We start from the raw sequence: 17561 nt of genomic DNA, 5'->3' as shown, positions 1-17561 counted from the left end.
TTGTACAACAGGGTTCAGCTTACACTACAGCTAGTTTAACAGCTTAATCAGTATGTACTGGGGAGACATGGCAGTACTGTAAACATGGGGCCAAAATCAGTAATGTGAGTACATTTATGAAAAATATACGTAAAAATTATGCCTGCAGCACTCAACAGCCCATAGTTTTCCAACTACAACGAATATTCTATGTAATCAGCATGATTTCCCAGACAACCTCAGAAGAAGAAAAAAACGCAATAGTGTAATTCTGCATACAGCGTTTATCAACACCCTGTGACCTCTTGTACTCTGGTGTTCTATCACCATACACACACCGATTGCTAGAACGCTCCCCGATATTATTTGCTGATTTAATGACATATCAACAGAATGGGCTCAATAGTAAACATAGAATCCTCCTCCTCAGCGCAGGCTGTACTTTGGGCAGAGCTTAGGTGCAACAGAAGGAGACGCTGATCATACGCCACGAGGGAACGTGGACTTTGAATTTTGATATGCGAATATCTTTTTTTAGGGCAAGTGAGTGCACTACTTTTAAATCTTTTATCCAAATATAGCATTATGCTGGGCGAAGCATTTCAGTTTATAGGAGGATTTATTAATTGGCGGCAAGACTTGTTTTAACCCAGGGGGGCATCCATTAACCATTTCAGCCTGCGGGTATTTTTTACCTTATGCATCAGAGCAATTTTCACCTCCCATTCATTCGCCAATAACTTTATCACTAATTATCACAACAAATTGATCTATATCTTCTTTACACCAATTAGGCTTTCTTTAGGTGGTACATTTTGCTAAAAAATTTTTTTTTCTAAATGCATTTTAATAGAAATATTAAGAAAAAATTTGAAAAAAATCATTATTTCTCAGTTTTCGGCCATTATAGCTTTAAAATAATACATGTTACCATTATTAAAACCTATGTATTTTATTTGTCCATTTGTCCCGGTTATTACACCATTTAAATTATGTCCCTATCACAATGTATGACGCCAATATTTTATTTGGAAATAAAGGTGCATTTTTCAGTTTTGCGTCCCTCACTATTTACAAGCTTATAATTAAAAAAAATATTAGTAATACACCCTCTTCACACGTATATTAAAAAAGTTCAGACCCTTAGGTAACTATGTTTTGTTTTTTATTGTAATTTTTTTTTTCATTAAAAAATGTATTTGAGTAATTTTTGGTGTGGGAGGTAAACAGTTAATTCAAAATGTAATAATACTGTGTTTCCACAGAAAATAAGGACACTGTCTTGTATTAATTTTTCTTCCAAAATATGTGCTAGGGCTTATTTTCAGGGAGGTCTTATATTTTGTGGGGGTAGCCAGATTCTCCCTTTATATAGGCAGATTCCCCCAGTGTATATAGGCAGATTCCCCCTGTGTATATAGGGAGATTCCCCCCTGTGTATATAGGCAGATTCCCCCTGTGTATATATATACAGGCAGATTCCCCGCTGTGTATATAGCCAGATCCCCCCCCCCCCCCGTGAATATAGGCAGACCCCCCCCCCCCCCCCCGTGTATATAGGCAGATTCCCCCCTTGTGTACCCGGTGTATATAGGCAGATTCCCCCTGTGTGAATATAGGCAGATTCCCCCCCTGTGTGTATATAGGCAGATTCCCCCCGTGTGTATATAGGCAGATTCCCCCCGTGTGTATATAGGCAGATTCCCCCCGCTTTACCTCCTTTCTGCCGGATCCTGTCCCACTCCTTAAAGTGAACCTCCAGACTAAAAATCTACTCAGCAGCACTGAAAATGCTTGGTGTTTCTCTAACAGTTTCACAGCGTCAGAACTTTGTTTTTCTTACCAATGCCTAATTTTTAGCTGCACAGAAGCTAAGCTCCGCCTCATCAAAGAAATCTGCCCAGGCATTTTTCTCCTGATGCTGTGCAAAGCATGATGGGATTTCTAATGCGGTTATTCACGTTGCTTAGCAACTGGGAGGGCGATCAGGACACAGGACAGTTGGAATTGTGTTTCATGCTCCCTGTCACCTCCTTCAACCAAAAAGATGGCTGCCCTCATGAAATCACAAACATTTGCCCGTTCTTTTAAAACAGGGTGGGTAAGAGATTATATTACCTATCTATTTTAATTAACATGCACTCCCTTCACTGGCTACCTATAGAATGGAGGGTCCTATTCAAGATCGGCCTACTGACATTTAAATCCCTGAATAATCTGGGCCCTGGATACTTGAAAGATATGTTGCGGCTGCGTAGCAATCCCCGCATTCTCAGATGCACAGGTTCTAATAATCTAGTCATACCCAGAGGTCACTTGGAAACTTTTGGTCCCAGAGCCTTCTGTCATGCTGCCCCTACGTTTTAAAACTCCTTACCTCGACAGATCAGGACAGCTCCATCCCTGGATGTGTTTAAATCCAGACTGAAAACCCACCTGTTCAGTTTGGCATTTGCAGAAATATAACTTTTGTTGTGTGAATACTTCATCCTACTACCAATTACTGAATCTGAGTGAGCCTATGCGCTTTGAGTCCTATGGGAGAAAAGCGCTATAGAAATGTTATTGAATAATGTAACTTAATGACAGCATGTTTGTTTCGGCTGAAGTTCCTCTTTAAGAAAGTTGGATCTCTTTGCAGTTTATGCCAGGCATAATGCAAACTGCAGATCAGCAGCGACCGGCGAAGGCAGCTAATGCAGTTCAGTAAGCGCTGCCGTATACAGGAAGTGATCTCTGTTTACTTCCTGTACAGGGCAGCACTGTTACTGGGCTACAGGAGCTGACGTCCCCGCTGATGTGCGGTTTGAATTATGCCCGGCATAAACTGAAGGGGGATCCGACTTTGTTAAGGAGGGGGTGAGGACCCGGCACAGAGGGTGGGTGAGTGATTTGGTTGGGGGGGGGGCTGGAGGGAGCAGGACCCTAGCACCCACTGTTGCTAGTGCTTATTTTAAAAGGTTGTCTTATATTTCGAATATACTCAAAATATATGCTAGGGCTTATTTTAAGGGGATGTCTTAAATTCGAGGAAACACGGTATGTGTTTATTTAATAAAAAATGTATGTGGATGTAGTTTTCTATTTTCTACTTGGCCACTAGATGGCCACAGTCAAAACCTCTGAAAGGAAGCCGTCTGTTTCTCTGCCGGGGACTTAGATCAATGAATGGGAACTATGCTCCCATTCATTGATCTCCAGGCTAACGGGGGTGGGGGTGGGGGGGGGGGGGGGCGGTACTGGAGAGAGCGCGCAACAGCACAGCAGCAGCCACCTGGATGTGACAATCACGTCCAAGCAGCAGGAATGGTTAAAGGGACACTAAAGCGAAAAAAATTATAATATAATTAATTGCTTGTATAGTACGGATAATTACTAGAAGTTTAGTAGCAAAGAAAATATTTTCATATTTTTCTTTTCAGCTATATAGTGTTCTTTATAACATTGCATCATTCTCTAATATTTGCAGTTTGCACACTACTCAGCATTCTAAATGTTTTTACAGAGCAGTCTTGTGAACTATTGACCTGTCCTCTGGAGAGAAAAACTAAATACAGTACAATGCAAAAAAGCCACTAAATACAGTGCCAGACACTTGAGATAACAAGCTTCAGAAGACAGAGCTCTCTGCCACTTTGAAAGTCTCCACAACTTTCAAAGTGGCAGAGAGCTCTGTCTTCTGAAGCTTGTTATCTCAAGTGTCTGGCACTGTATTTAGTGGCTTTTTTGCATAGATAACAACTGGAGTTTCTTAACTCTTCCTGTACTGGAAACAATATTAGACTTATGTCTCTGCTGCTAATGCTTTATTTCTTAGCTGTACTACACATACAAATCATTATATCATATTTTTTTTTCACTTCAGTGTCTCTTTAAGGTTATACCAAGACACTGTATTGGAAAACCTATTGCGCTGGTCTGTGATTGGTCAGCAATTAGATCCGGTGAGCATTTCTCTATGCATGCTGGTGTAAGGACACTTGGTGGCTTTTAGTGGCACTGTGACAATTGCATGTAGTGATTCAATACAGTTAATGGAGTTACGCTATGATTATGTTGTCTGATGCCTTTTACATGTTCCTATGAGCCCATCCAAGTACAGCCTGCGCTGAGGAGGAGGATTATATGGTTACTATTGAGCCCATTCTGCTGATCTGTCATTAAATCAGCAAATATCGGTGAGCGTTCTAGCAATCGATGTGTGTATGGTGATAGAATACCAGAGTGCAAGAGGTCACAGGGTGTTGATAAACGTTGTATGCAGAATTACACATTTACGTTTTTTTCTTCTTCTGAGGTTGTCTGGGAAATCATGCTGATTATACAGAAGATTCATTGTGGTTGGAAAACTATGGACTGTTGAGTGCGGCAGACGTAAATTTTACGTATTTTTCACACATTTAACCTGGGATCAATACCTCCCGAACTGTAGCGATCCAGGACTTATTACTGGTGTTGACATATTTTGAGTGCTTTGAGGAGGAAAGCAAATACCCCTTTGTTGTCTATAAATGTAAAGCCGCATCTACACGCGTAGATGCGGCCGCGGTGCTCCTTATCAATCGAGCCGCTGATGCGGCTCGATTGATAAGATCCGACAGGACGGATCTTCGCACCGCCGATTCCCTGCTCGATCCCCGCGAGGGGACAATGGCAGGGAATCGTGCGGGAGATAAGCGGCGCCGGCGGGGACGAGCAGGCACGAGCGGGGAATCGAATGCGGCGCACGCGCGGTGAGCGGGGACGCGGCGGGCACGCGGAAGAGGCGATCCGGCGGCTAATCGAGCCGCCGGATCGCTACAATGTCCCTCCGTGTAGATGGGGCTTAAGTACATTGCATTGTTTCTTTATCAGTCTCCTCTGCAAATCCATTACATGATTGATTAAAAGCAAAAGATTCCATGCAGATTCAATCAAAGTTTCTCTAAGAGCGATATGTGAAACAGAACAGCTTAAAGGGACACTGTAGTGAGGATACACTAATGAAGCTATACTCAACTAATGCTGGGGATACACGGGTCGACCGGCGGCTCCCCGCTCGTGCGCACGGATCGATTACCGCTCGCCCCAGCCAGCGCTTCCTTATCAGCGCTCGATTCCCTGCCATTGTCCGCAGGCGGGAATCGAGCGGGCGGGGGTAGAGCGGCTTGATTGGGCCATCTGAATATTATCAGCTGGTCGATACACGGTACAGAAACATACCGTGCAATCCCCAGCATTAGACGCACATTATATGACTACTCTGATGTCATATTTACATCCCACTGAAGCTAACTGATATCATTTCTGGCAGCAGGACAGATTATCAGATAGACTGCTAATGAAGTAATTAGTGAGCAAATAAAGGAGAGAAAGTTATCTGCTTACCCCCTGGATATAGCAGGAACGTTTCTATCTTGTTTGCACAGTTAGTTTAACCAGTCCAGAGATCCTTAGTACATATATATATATAAGCTTCTGTGTACTTCACTTGCGGATCAGCGGCGTATCTATACGCACTGTTTACTTACCACCGCCTCTCGCAATTGTCACGGAACTCTCGTTCACTTTCACCGCAATGCCGCCCTTCTGTGATCGAGGAATGGGAAACGGCTGTTCCCAAACCCGATCACCATGCTTGTGGTAAATGAGAGCTACGTCAGAGAGAGACAGCCTCTCATTCACCAAAACCGAAAGTAAACAGATGCACGCACTAGTTCCCGTCTATTGACAACTATGTGTAGTGCCTTCTTGTGGCCAAAAAGTAAAAAATACAACCATTATTCCATTATACACTTTTGCAAAGAAAAATAAAATTTTTATTATTTTTAACCCCTTCCAGCCTTGCCCCACAGTTACCAAAATAAAACACTTGTAAAAAAAAAAATAAAAAAAAAAAATTACATCATTTAAAAAAACTTTTTTAAAATATATATGTCATGAGGTTATATTATAGTTATTTTTGTATATAAAGGCTTGTAATTATTGTTATAGTATTAAAAAACAAACACTAAACAGAAAAAAATACATGTTTATTTCCAAATAAAATATTATCGACATATATTTTACTAGGGACACAATTTAAACAGTGTAATAACTGGAAAGTGGGCTTGTGTGGGAAGTACTTCCTGGGTAGCGGCTTAGCTTCTGACTGGAGGAAGCTTACGGAGGCGGGCAGCGGCAGGGAAGCCCTGCAATAGAGGAGGCGGGGGGGGGGGGGGTGTTAAGCTGATTGACAAACACGAGGTAAATAGCAGTCTAGCGACAAGCAGATTGTCGCCAGCCTGGCGCTATTTTGCAGGGAACACAGCAGAGCCATGTGGGGACTGGCGGCGTCAAAAGAAGAACACAGAGGCATGTCATTGTGCACAGAACATGCTTCTGTTTCCTATTCAGATTTTAAAATTCTGCTTCGGGTTCTCTTTAAACCCTGCACTCTCACACTTCATGGCTGTTGCATCCCTGGTCATCAGCCACAGCGTTCCATTGCCGCTCCCCTCCAAGTCATTCCCCTTTTTGACGAATCTCTTTCTACACCTGCCTGCCTGTCTGTCTGCCTGATTTAGCCTGCCTGCTGTCCTGCCTGCAGACTAACCAGGATCCCTGCACTCCCTGTCAAACTCCTGTCTGCCATCCATCCCTGTTTCCCAGCCTGCACTTCCCGGCCTGCCTCCCTGTGCCTATCCCTGTTCCATGTTAGTCTCTCTGCCTCACTCCCTGTCCTACAGCTTCCCTGGGGATTCCCTCGGCCTGCCAGTTCCCTCCGAGAGCTCTCCCAGTCACCTCCAGCTACCTTGGGTTTTCCTTGGCCTGTTAGTTCCCTCTGGAAGCTCCTCAGTCACCTGCAGCTTTCCTGGGTTTCCCTCAGCTTGCCAGTTCCCTCCGAGAGCTCACCAGTCACTTGCAGCTTTCCTGGGTTTCCCTTAGCCTGCCAGTTCCCTTCTGGGAATTCTCCAGTCATCATCAGTATCCCGGGGATTACCCCAGCCTGTCCATTCCCTCCTGGGTTCCTAGCCTGTCAGCTCCCTTCCCAGGGACTACCTCTGACTGCCAGTATCTCCATGACTTACCCTGTCAGTTAGTACCCCCCCCCCCCCCAGGATCCTAGCTGTCAGCTTCCTACCCGGAATTGCCTCTGCCTGTCCACTGCCTCCTGGGAACCAAACAGCCAGCTCCTTACCTGGGTTTTCTCCTGCTAGCCAGTTCCTGCCTGGGATCCCTAAGGTTAGGCCTATCTGGCCTGCAAGTCTGTCCAAGCCCGATAGGTAATGGTCCGCTCTGCTCAAACCCTCCTCCAGTCCGGCAGGTACCCTCTGTTCTTCCCGTCACTGGTGCGGTAGTCCTGGGGGTCGTGACCTGGCGAGCACCAGGCAGCAAAGTGGTCCACCGCCCACTAGGGCTGACGGGCCATCATCCCTTGCGGGGTTTCGCTGGTGAAGACCTGAGCTCGCTTAGACCCCACACCCCGGGGCTGCTCGCACCTTGATACCAGTGACGAGATTAACAGAACCCCGACCAAAAACCCTGACAATGAAAATCAAACAAAAACAAATCGTTGCTTCAGCAGACAAAGGAAATGATCAAATTGCTGGATGAATGATCGTACTACAAGCGGCAAGGATGGACTCACGCAAGTCGATCATTCCATAACAGACAACACACTATAAACAACCAATGCAAAATGGGCTACACTGATCATATCCATCCTCCTTTGTTTTTTAAATGCTGGGACACAATTATACAGCTGTTTTTGTCTGACAACGACATCTGATAAAACGCTGCATGATAAGTCAAAAAGTTTCAAAAATGCTTAAAAACTCTGATCAATGACAACTGATGGGAAGAGCTGCATGACAGACATTGCTAAGGCGTGACACATACGCTGGCAATCAAACAATCTTAAGCTTTATATGCACGCTAGATGGTTCTCAGCCAAGATGGCCAGTCGGGGACAGTCTCTGCTGAGTATCTAGTATATGTAAAGCAGCCCAATGCGACAGGGAGATCCAAAATGCTGGATTATTTTGGCCAGACGCAGGACGAGGCCAATGTTCTGATCCTTACTTCTGCTAACTCCATTGTGCACTGTCCCTCCTCCCCGATCCATAGCAACTGAACGGGTCGTTAGCCTACAGGTACTCTTTAGTTCAGTTTAGTGCATACACCCCATAATGTCTTAAAAGCGGACCTGAGCTCTTGCACGGGAGAGAAGGAGAACGCAGAGAAATCCACCCTGCATGTGTTTATATAAATCAGATTGTCTAATTGTCACTTGTCAGCAAGTAATGAGCTAGTGTAATTTCAGCTCTCAGCTGTCTGCAAAGTTAATATGTAAATACAAGAGTTTAACCCTTTGTGTGCTCCCAGCAAACCAGGAAGCAACTACACTGCAGCATCTCTGAAGGAGTTCTATAAGCTGTAGCTGTAGGATATTTTTTTCTGGAAAGGTTATTATACTGTTGCTTATCTTTTAGAGTAGAGAGAAAGTTCTGAGTTCAAGTCTGCTTAATTCGCTACAGAAGCTACGCTGATGAAAGCTGGAGGGGCTTGGGAGTTCTCAAATTCTTCTGTCTACATTCAGTATTCATTTCCCTCTCCTATGCGGTTTTGACTTACTGCTGGATATAATTAAAATTAATTATGCAAATTCTGCATTGTTACACCATTGCTGGATACTGCCTATTCATTTCCATTCCATGATAATTAGCTCCCGGGGAATAAGATATTCAGATAGTAGTTAAATAGGTCGTATTATGTAACATGAAAAAGCGGTCACTGGACTGGTTACATCTAATGCCATGTTATTATAAGGTCATCTTGCTTTGTTGGTTGCCCAGATTTGTTACAGTTAATGTGGAATCCAACTTCATTATGTTGTTTGAATGCTTTTATTTGGAACATTTCAATAAAAAAATATTTTTCCTGCAAAGTGTGTATTAATGTGTCTGCTGTAAATTGAAACCATGGATGGGCGATAACACCATTCATGATGGCTAAATGATTTGCTAATGTACCAGCTCCATCTGCTGACTGGCAGGAAGTACTGCAGGGACAATCATGAAGGGAGAAGTTATACAAAACCTTTCAGTTCCTCATAAAAAGGTGCAGGAAATAAGTTGATACTCCAATTTCAGTGCTTACACAAGTCATTCTATAATTTAACGTTAATAAAATATATTTTTTCTCATTTGTAGCCACATGGCTTTCTAAAACTCAGCAAGTTGAAATTCCAAAGTCAACACTACTCTAATTTACATCACTGTAATGTACTGCACAGGCGTGTGGTGTCTGCATCTGCAGTGTTCTTCCCAGAATTTTTTTCCAGACGGGTGGCATGAAAAAGTAGCCGGGTGGGAGGAGATGAAAGAATGCAGGGCCGGCGCTTTTCTGCACAAGTCTGCTTATAGCATAGGAGGAGGTGAGCCGAATCACCAAAACTAGCCGGGTAAAGCACCCAGCTAAAAGATCCTGGGGAGAACACTGGCCTGTGCAGAAGAGCGGATCTCATTGGGCTTGGCTAGTTCCGCCTGAGCAGAAAGGAAAGCCACTACTGCGCCTGCGCAAGCCTCTTACAAGACTGTTATGATCCTGGAGCACCCAACTAATTTTCAGCATCGGACAATGCTGGAATGGAGGGTCAGAGGAGGATGGGGAAGCCTCATTAGGATCCAGAGTTTTCCCCCTATCGAGGTAAGTACCCCAGGGGCTTTTTTTTCCAGATTCTCGTTAAACAACAGATTCCATTCATTAGAATTCTGTGATTTTTTTTACACCATTCATTTGATCCCTTTCAAATGACGCGTTGTCGCCTGCCATAAACGCTGTGATTACTGCCAGTGTGAATCAAGCCTTAGGGTGCTTTCACACAGGGGCGGTGCAGTATTTTTAACGTACCGTGCGCAAATGAAAGTCAATGGGGCTGTTCCTACCGATAAAGTGCAGTGCAATACAACGAAAGGGACGTTGTCCCGCATCCCCGACACACAGATCTATGTTACCGCGTGGTTCTGTGGCGAACCGGAAGTCATGTAAGTCTAACGCGATGCAGGGTTTTTTAAATAATTTATGCGGTGGCATTGTGGTGCGCATGCGCGGAAGTGTATTTTTACTATAAGCACTTCCGTATTTACAAAATAGGAAGTGCAAACGAGCGTCACTTCCTGTTCGGCTGTCTTAACGCGGTAATCCCCAAAGGCCAGATTTTGGTGGAGCAGTGCAGCCCCCGGGTTGCACTACTGCCGCCAATCTATAGTCTGAAACTGGTCTTCATGTACATTCTGTGACATACGTGATTTATTACATCAGTGCATGTTGTGAATGATATGGGTTTCCATTAAATCATGTTGGTTGCTATCGGTGTATACGTGTTAAGAAGAGCACCTGCTTTGTTGAACCTACCCCGGTGACCCCTCAGCCAGCTGGTATTTAGCTTGTCCTTCAATGATCTGGAAAATCTCAGTGCAGCATAGAGCTCAGAGGGCATCGGTCACAAGAGGTTCTCACCTTTAGCTTGTTCTTTATATCCATTTCCTCCTTCTTGTGCAGGAACTGTGTGATCCATTCAGGCTCTGCAGAGGATTGAGTTGTGGATGGTGCCAACTTTTCTGAGACTTGGCTTTCACCCTTTTCAGTATCGCCACCAGAGAGTGCCAGTGCCTCCTCCTGGCGCTTTTTCTCTTCAAAGTCTCTCAACCATGAAAGAGATCCACAAATCAGACTCAGAGACTTGCCCTGAAATAGGAGGGAGGGAAATCAGCAGGGTATTATGGGTCTGGGCTGATGTAAAGACTGCAAAATATCACTTAAAGCAGTAGGATTAGCCATACTATGCCAGGGGAAAAAAAACACATATATAAGTAGATAAATACTTGATCTACTTACTGTACATAACACATGTATTGAACTGTCCACATTTTGATTTCAGTGAATGTTATATAGTAAATGAAGAGAATTCTGTTTGTGGTGGGAACCATGTCTTTTGCCCACAGTTTAGGCTAAATCCTGATGTCATTTCTGCTCTTTACTTATTTTTCTTTTCTCCTCCAATTGCTGAGTCACCTCAGCCTTGCTTGTGAAAACAAGTGTGCAGGGGATCGTGTTTCAGAAAAGCAGCTAGGCAAGGAAATAAATGGAAGAGGAGGAATATATTATAGATAAAAAGAACCCCCAGCATGCAACTGTTTGGCACTGACTACTAAAGGGCCATAACTCAAAATCATAACAGCAGAACATTTTTTGAAAGTTTTGAATGCAGGATTAGCATCTTTGTCACTTAATTTACTGATCAGACCAGTTGCTGTTGAAATTTGAATTACGGTATATGGTGACAACCCCGCTTTAAAGAAAGTCTGAAGCCAATAAAATTACCGCTTTTTACTCCCAGGTCCTCTTCAGCATTAAGATCAAAGATGACTCGCCACATCCCCGCAGCAGAACAATGTATTTAATCCCACCAAAATCCAGGCGGAAAAATTCTACGACTTTCCAAGTCGCAGATTTTGCTGCCCAGGGGAGGCAGAGCTGAGCGCAGTAGCTCTGCCTCCAGTGCAAGCAATCTCCGCTAATCTCCACCTCTGCCTGCCCCTCTCAGTGAAAGAAGACAGAGGGTGGGGAGAGGCAGAGATTGACTGCACTGGAGGAAGAGCTACTGTGCTCAGCTCTTCCTTTTACAGGAAGTAACAGAGTATTTTGCCATGGGGATTTCGGGGGGATAAAAACCTCGTTCTGCCACGGGGATGCGGCGATTCATCTTTGATCTTAATGCTGAAGAGGACTGGGGAGTAAAGAGGTAATTTTCATTGTCTTCAGACTCTTTAAAGGTGTATACACATATTCTATAACTGTTGCCTGTAGGGATTGAGACATAACCCATAGGGTGAAAGGCTCTGGGCACAAGGTCATACAGACACATCCCTTGCCAACATTGAATGATGTGTACTACTGCTATGGCAATGGCATGAGGGACAATGGCGTGGCACACAATGAAGCAGCTTACTGTGGTAAGGAGGGGGGCAATGGGTTAAGGAGTTACTATTGCCACCTTGAGGGACAGCTGTACACCCACTAGATTATCAGACAAGATCAGTCGCCTCAGCTAAATGATAAAGATTTTGACTGTAAAATCTTACTGAGTAAACTGAGTAAATATACTTTGTATGGATACTTTAGGTAGTCCCTCATAGGACATAGAAGTGGTGAGATTGTATGATTACTGGGCACCTGAGCCAAGCTTGAGTTCAGAAATGCTGGTATGTAGCACACCTGCAGCCCGTAAGGTGCCCATAAACGGTACTATTTTTAGTGCACAGTCATATTTTTGATCAGATTATTCATATTCATTCCTGAGTAATCACTTTATGTATCATTTCCTTAAAGAAATAGTTTTTTTCATAGATATGATCATGACTGGTAGAGATATGATCGCAAGTTGGATTCTTTAGTGGCTTGTGTGGTGGATTCGCTATTCGCATGAAAGCCATCACCCAAATGTAAAGTTAGTTGTAAAAAGCAGGGTGACGTGAAGTTGCCATGGTTGAACATGGCCACAGTACTCCTACCCTACTCCGTGCGCATGCAGGGCGCACACACACGCACCCCCCTCCCAATGCCTGCCGCATGCTACACATGCGCAGAAGCACTGACTCAGGGACAGGAGAGGACGCAGGGACACAGGGCTTTTACGATAGAGGATGGTACTATTTTTGGACAATAATGGACAATAAAGATTGTGTGTGCGTGCGTCCTTTGCCTCTAATGATGGCACAAGTTATTCTTTTATCAACCACCACATTACAGATGTATAATGAATTAATTTGTATACTATTATATCACCTTACTGCTTTTAAGAGATGATCAACCTCTTTTCTGAACTATTATGTAGGCTCTTATTGTACACTTGATTCCCCGGCCAATATGCAATTAACGTTTTCTCCCGAGTGGGGTTGGCAATAAAAAAAAATGCATAAGACAAGAGAAAAATTGTACCTTGCAGTGCTTTTTAGTTAGGGGATTTAAGGCCCTGGTTCTCTATAACTTACAGTCCTTCCCTTTTGCCCCCAACATAACTCCCCTTAAACTTAGACCCCAGTATATTTATGTGAACTCCGGATTCAGCCCTTCTTCCTTTTCTCCCCAAATTCGGCAATCAGCCTATGGCTTCCAGCTAGGTCTTCATCACCTTTATGAGAAGGACTGCTGGATTATTAGACTGGCCCAGCCTCCCACTGGCACATTTTGGAGGTGGTGCAGCATTCTGATGTTAGACATCTATTGCTACTGAAATTGTTGATAATAAATGTATGTTTTATTATATCCTCTTTTGCAATAAAGACATAGTGAAAGAAAATGATGAAATATTTTTCAGTTTTACCTTGAAGAACGTTATTCCTAAATTGGTACAGTGCTCATGCACTTTTTCAGACATGCTGTACCCCTCCCCATCTTTACTTCTGAGATTCTGCCTCTTGTGGAAGTACAAAGTAAAGATCGGGATGTCCAGGCAGGTGGGTGCAAGGACAGATGTAACTGGATAGCTAACAGCTGTATTACATTGCTATTCACGCTTGGTCACAGCAGTGCGGAACCAAGTGCAAATAGCAACATGAAACAGCTGCCTGGACACCCTGAGCTTTGCTTTGTACCTCGGTATAGCTGCATACATCTGGAATTAAACATTCTTGTCAAGAGTTTGGTGCTGTCATTTCCTCTACTGCCCACAAAGGAGAATGAGTTGCTTTTGACACAATCACGATAAGCACAGCCTGTTTTCTCCACATTTGATATATGGCAAGTGTTCCTATTCTCATCACCCCCAATCCATTGAAATCACAGGCACTGACAAATGCCTTCCACTCTATACTTTTAGACTACATTATGCCCCCCCCCCCCACTTTAGTGTCCCTCCCATATGCACAGCATGTCCACTTCCGAGTGCCCCCTCTGCCATATGGGGCCAGAATTATGGTACAGGCGCAATTTTAGTGCAGAGTGTGGTCTTCCCTCTCTCAAGCCACACCGGAGCAGCATATAAGTTGCAGCTGTGTCTCCCCTCCTCCCCAGCATATGCAGAGTGTTCACAGTCATATACGGTACCTAAGAGAAAGGAAGCCTCTGGTTCCTAGAGGCTTACCAGGGGCGAAGAGATCCGGGTGCACTTTTGGGAACGCTAGCTGAAAAATGGGAGTGGCCATGCACTGGAATGTGGGTGTTGCCATGGGTGGAGCCAAATTTACATGAACTTAAAAGGAACCTTAAAGCGGATCCGAGATGAAAAACTAACTATAACAAGTAACGTGTCTATATATCTTATCTAAAGTTTAGATAGTTTACACAGCAAATCTAGCTGCAAACAGCTTTAACCTGCCTGGCGTTCTGATAAGATCGCCAGGGAGGCTGCGGGAGGGTTTTTTTTTAATAAAAAAAAAAAACTATTTCATGCAGCCAACTGAAAGTTGGCTGCATGAAAGCCCACTAGAGGGCGCTCCGGAGGCGTTCTTCCGATCGCCTCCGGCGCCCAGAATAAACAAGGAAGGCCGCAATGAGCGGCCTTCCTTGTTTTGCTTCCCTCGTCGCCATAGCGACGAGCGGAGTGACGTCATGGACGTCAGCCGACGTCCTGACGTCAGCCGCCTCCGATCCAGCCCTTAGCGCTGGCCGGAACTTTTTGTTCCGGCTACGCTGGGCTCAGGCGGCTGGGGGGACCCCAGTGTTCTCCCCAGAAATTTTTTCCAGCCGGGTGGCATGAAAAAGTAGCCGGGTGGGGCACAACAGGGGAAAAGCAGGGCCGTGTAAGCTTTGCTGACAGCATAGCAGAAGGAGGAAACGAGCCGATATCAGCCGGGTGCTTACCAAAATTAGCCGGATGGAGGCCTGGGGAAAACACTGAGCCTCCATATGACTCTTGCTTTATTGCTAGGTACAGAGATGCTAGGTGAGATTTTCTGCCCGATTTACTGTCAGAACGATTATTTCCAACATGTCCGATCTGCTTTCTGATCAATTGCCGAGCATTTTCCGATCGATTTCCGTTCACTTCAATAGGAAATTGATCGGAAAATGCTCGAAAATCGATCAGAACGCAGATCGGTCATGTTTGAAATAATGGATCTGACAGTAAATCAGCCGGAAAATCTGTGTGTACCCAGTATTATATATGCACCATCTGTCTTAAAGTGAACCTGCCAAGTCAAAACCAGGAAAAACGGTTGTTTGATTGTTTTCAATGTGCTATTACAGTGCCTTTTGTTTGCGTTTGAAAAAAACAAAACAAAAATAGGCTTGATTTGCAGTACACAAATCCGGTTCACAGTGCAGGTGAAACAGACATCATATTGTTATACGTATTGGGCATCATTAATGGTTCCGATCAACCACTATTGTTCCGTCAATGTTTTTTGGGGTTGGTTCCTCTACCAATCATCTGATTGCTAAGGTTTTCATTATTTGTGGACCCCATTGTTGTGGAACCACAAGGCTCAGCATGTCCTACAGATTTAACTGAGAAGCTGCAAATTCACACATAGGTATGAACTGGGTTTTTTTTGAGAAATTGCAAAGCTCAGCATGGTTTGAAAGGACATGCTGGCCCCTTGAGATTCCAGAGATTAGTGTATCCTGAGGGTTAAAAAAGAGGGGGTGGGAATACACTTCAGGACAGAGCTTTATGTGTGCAAGCTGACCTAAGGTCACAGCTTTTTTTTTTGCCTGTACCTATCAGATCAGACTGCTTTTTTTTTCCCCTTCAGCGCTGCTGTCTGTGTGCTGTTCTCTGGGCAACCAGGACATCCCGCTCTCTGCAGCGAGTGGAGATCTGCTCCATGCGTCTGACACCCGGGGGAGGAAGTGAGTGATTGCCTGCACTCCTCTCTTCAGTCTGACAAAAGTGCCGTAATTCAGAGATGGGAAAGTTAGTACGGCACGTAATTGTACAACAATTGTACGGTGGGGACTGGGGAGGGAGAGAGACAAGTGAGACAGCCACGAGGAGGAAAGGAGGCAATAAATACCAAGATTACAAAGCCAGACGGGCTGTAGTTTGCCCAGCTCTGCTTTTAGTCACACAGGCTCCAGCGTCCCTTCACGATCGTGCAAGCACAGACAGAGTGAGAGACTGCTTGCAACGTACCTCGTTCTAACTTCCTAGAAGAGCACTATGCAGTATAACAGATGGCCCCGCCTATTGCCATGCCGAGCCAATGAGTGTACGAGCCCGCCGGAAAGCGGGAGATCTCGTACGTAGAGGAGCTGAGCTTGCTGGGCACAGAGGAGTCAGCGCTGAGTGCAGAGAACAGCGCTGGCTTTTCTAATATGCAAAATAGCAGCCGGGCGGGGCCTTAATTCACCCGGGCGGCGCGCCCACTTAATTGATCCTGGGGAGAACACTGGACCCTCTTTCGCCGCTGCTCGCGGCGGCGATCAGGCAGCACACGCGGCTGGCAAAGTGCAGGGCCTGAGCGGCAGGCTCCGGCGGTACTGGACGAGCTGAGCTCGTCCAGACCGCCCAGCAGGTTAATAGAATATGATTGATTATTCCTGTGATACAATGACAGCAGCCATGTTGTTTGTAAACATTACACAGAGGCAGGCTTATCTGCATCTTGAGCAAAAAAAACCAATCCCCCCTCCTTCTTCTCCCTCCTTCTGAAATCTCTGGCTAGTAACACCTCCCCCTCCTCCTCCTGCCCAGACTGAGCTCCCATGAGCCCTTGCTACTGCCTGAAAGTGCCTTGGCTCTCTGAAAACCTGTGGGCGTGGCTTGTATAGTTTATAGGGAATTAGAGTATTAAAACAAAAACAAAAAAGTATTTGGCTTGAGGAATGCCCTATAAACAATAGGAAAGGAACACAATTATGCAATGAGTAAAAGTTCATCTCGGATCCACTTTAACTGAGAGGGATATGGGTGTTTCCTTTTAAACAATACCAGTTTCTTGTCAGTCCTGCAGATCTCTTTGGCTGCAGTAGTGGCTGAATCACACACCTGAAACAAGCATGCAGCAAATCCAGTCTGACTTCAGTCAGAGCACCTGATCTGCATGCTTGTTCAGGGGCTGTGGCTAAAAAGTATTAGAGACAAAGGATCAGCAAGAGAGTCAGACAACTGGTATTATTTTAAAAGGAAAAATCCATATCCTCCTTAGTTTAGGTTCCCTTTAACAGCGGTCTATGTAGGCCTGCCCAGCAAAATGTTGGATGAAGCTCTCCTCTCCATTAATGTGAAAAAAAATCCCAAAAATGCAGCATGTCACATCAATAGGCATTGTTACTTAAAGAGAACCCGAGGTGGGATTTAATTATGTTAGTGGGGCACAGAGGCTGGTTGTGCACACTAACACCAGCCTCTGTTGCCCCATGGTGTGCCTCCAGGACCCCCCTGCGTGCCGCTATCCCCTCCGCAGTGCTAGCGACACGCAGCGTGTCGCCAGCACAATGTTTACCTATGCCTGTCTGTTAGCGCCACTCCCCCGCCTCCTCAACCAGCCTCTGTGCCCCACTAACATAATTTAATCCCACCTCGGGTTCTCTTTAAACATAACTTGGCAGAGTTATCTGACTTCTGTGCTGGCTGGTCTGGCTTTCTGTTCAGTGAGCTGTCCTGCTGCCAG

At 44.9% G+C, this 17561-nt stretch overlaps 1 protein-coding gene across 4 annotated transcripts in view; it reads right to left on the bottom strand.

The window, feature by feature from the left end:
- DDX11 (DEAD/H-box helicase 11) overlaps positions 1-17561 on the bottom strand; it is a 176640-nt gene that overhangs the window by 118142 nt on the left and 40937 nt on the right. For all 4 annotated transcript variants that reach the window (XM_068277660.1, XM_068277657.1, XM_068277658.1 and 1 more), the window contains exon 3: positions 10462-10689. In XM_068277660.1, coding sequence (XP_068133761.1) covers positions 10462-10689 — 228 coding nt within the window. The remainder of the gene's footprint in view (positions 1-10461; positions 10690-17561) is intronic.

The sequence above is a fragment of the Hyperolius riggenbachi genome, chromosome 3, assembly GCF_040937935.1.
Source record: "Hyperolius riggenbachi isolate aHypRig1 chromosome 3, aHypRig1.pri, whole genome shotgun sequence".
Taxonomy (NCBI): Eukaryota; Metazoa; Chordata; class Amphibia; order Anura; family Hyperoliidae; genus Hyperolius; species Hyperolius riggenbachi.
Note: the sequence above shows the minus strand (reverse complement) of the source record. Positions and strands in the feature narration are given on the sequence as shown.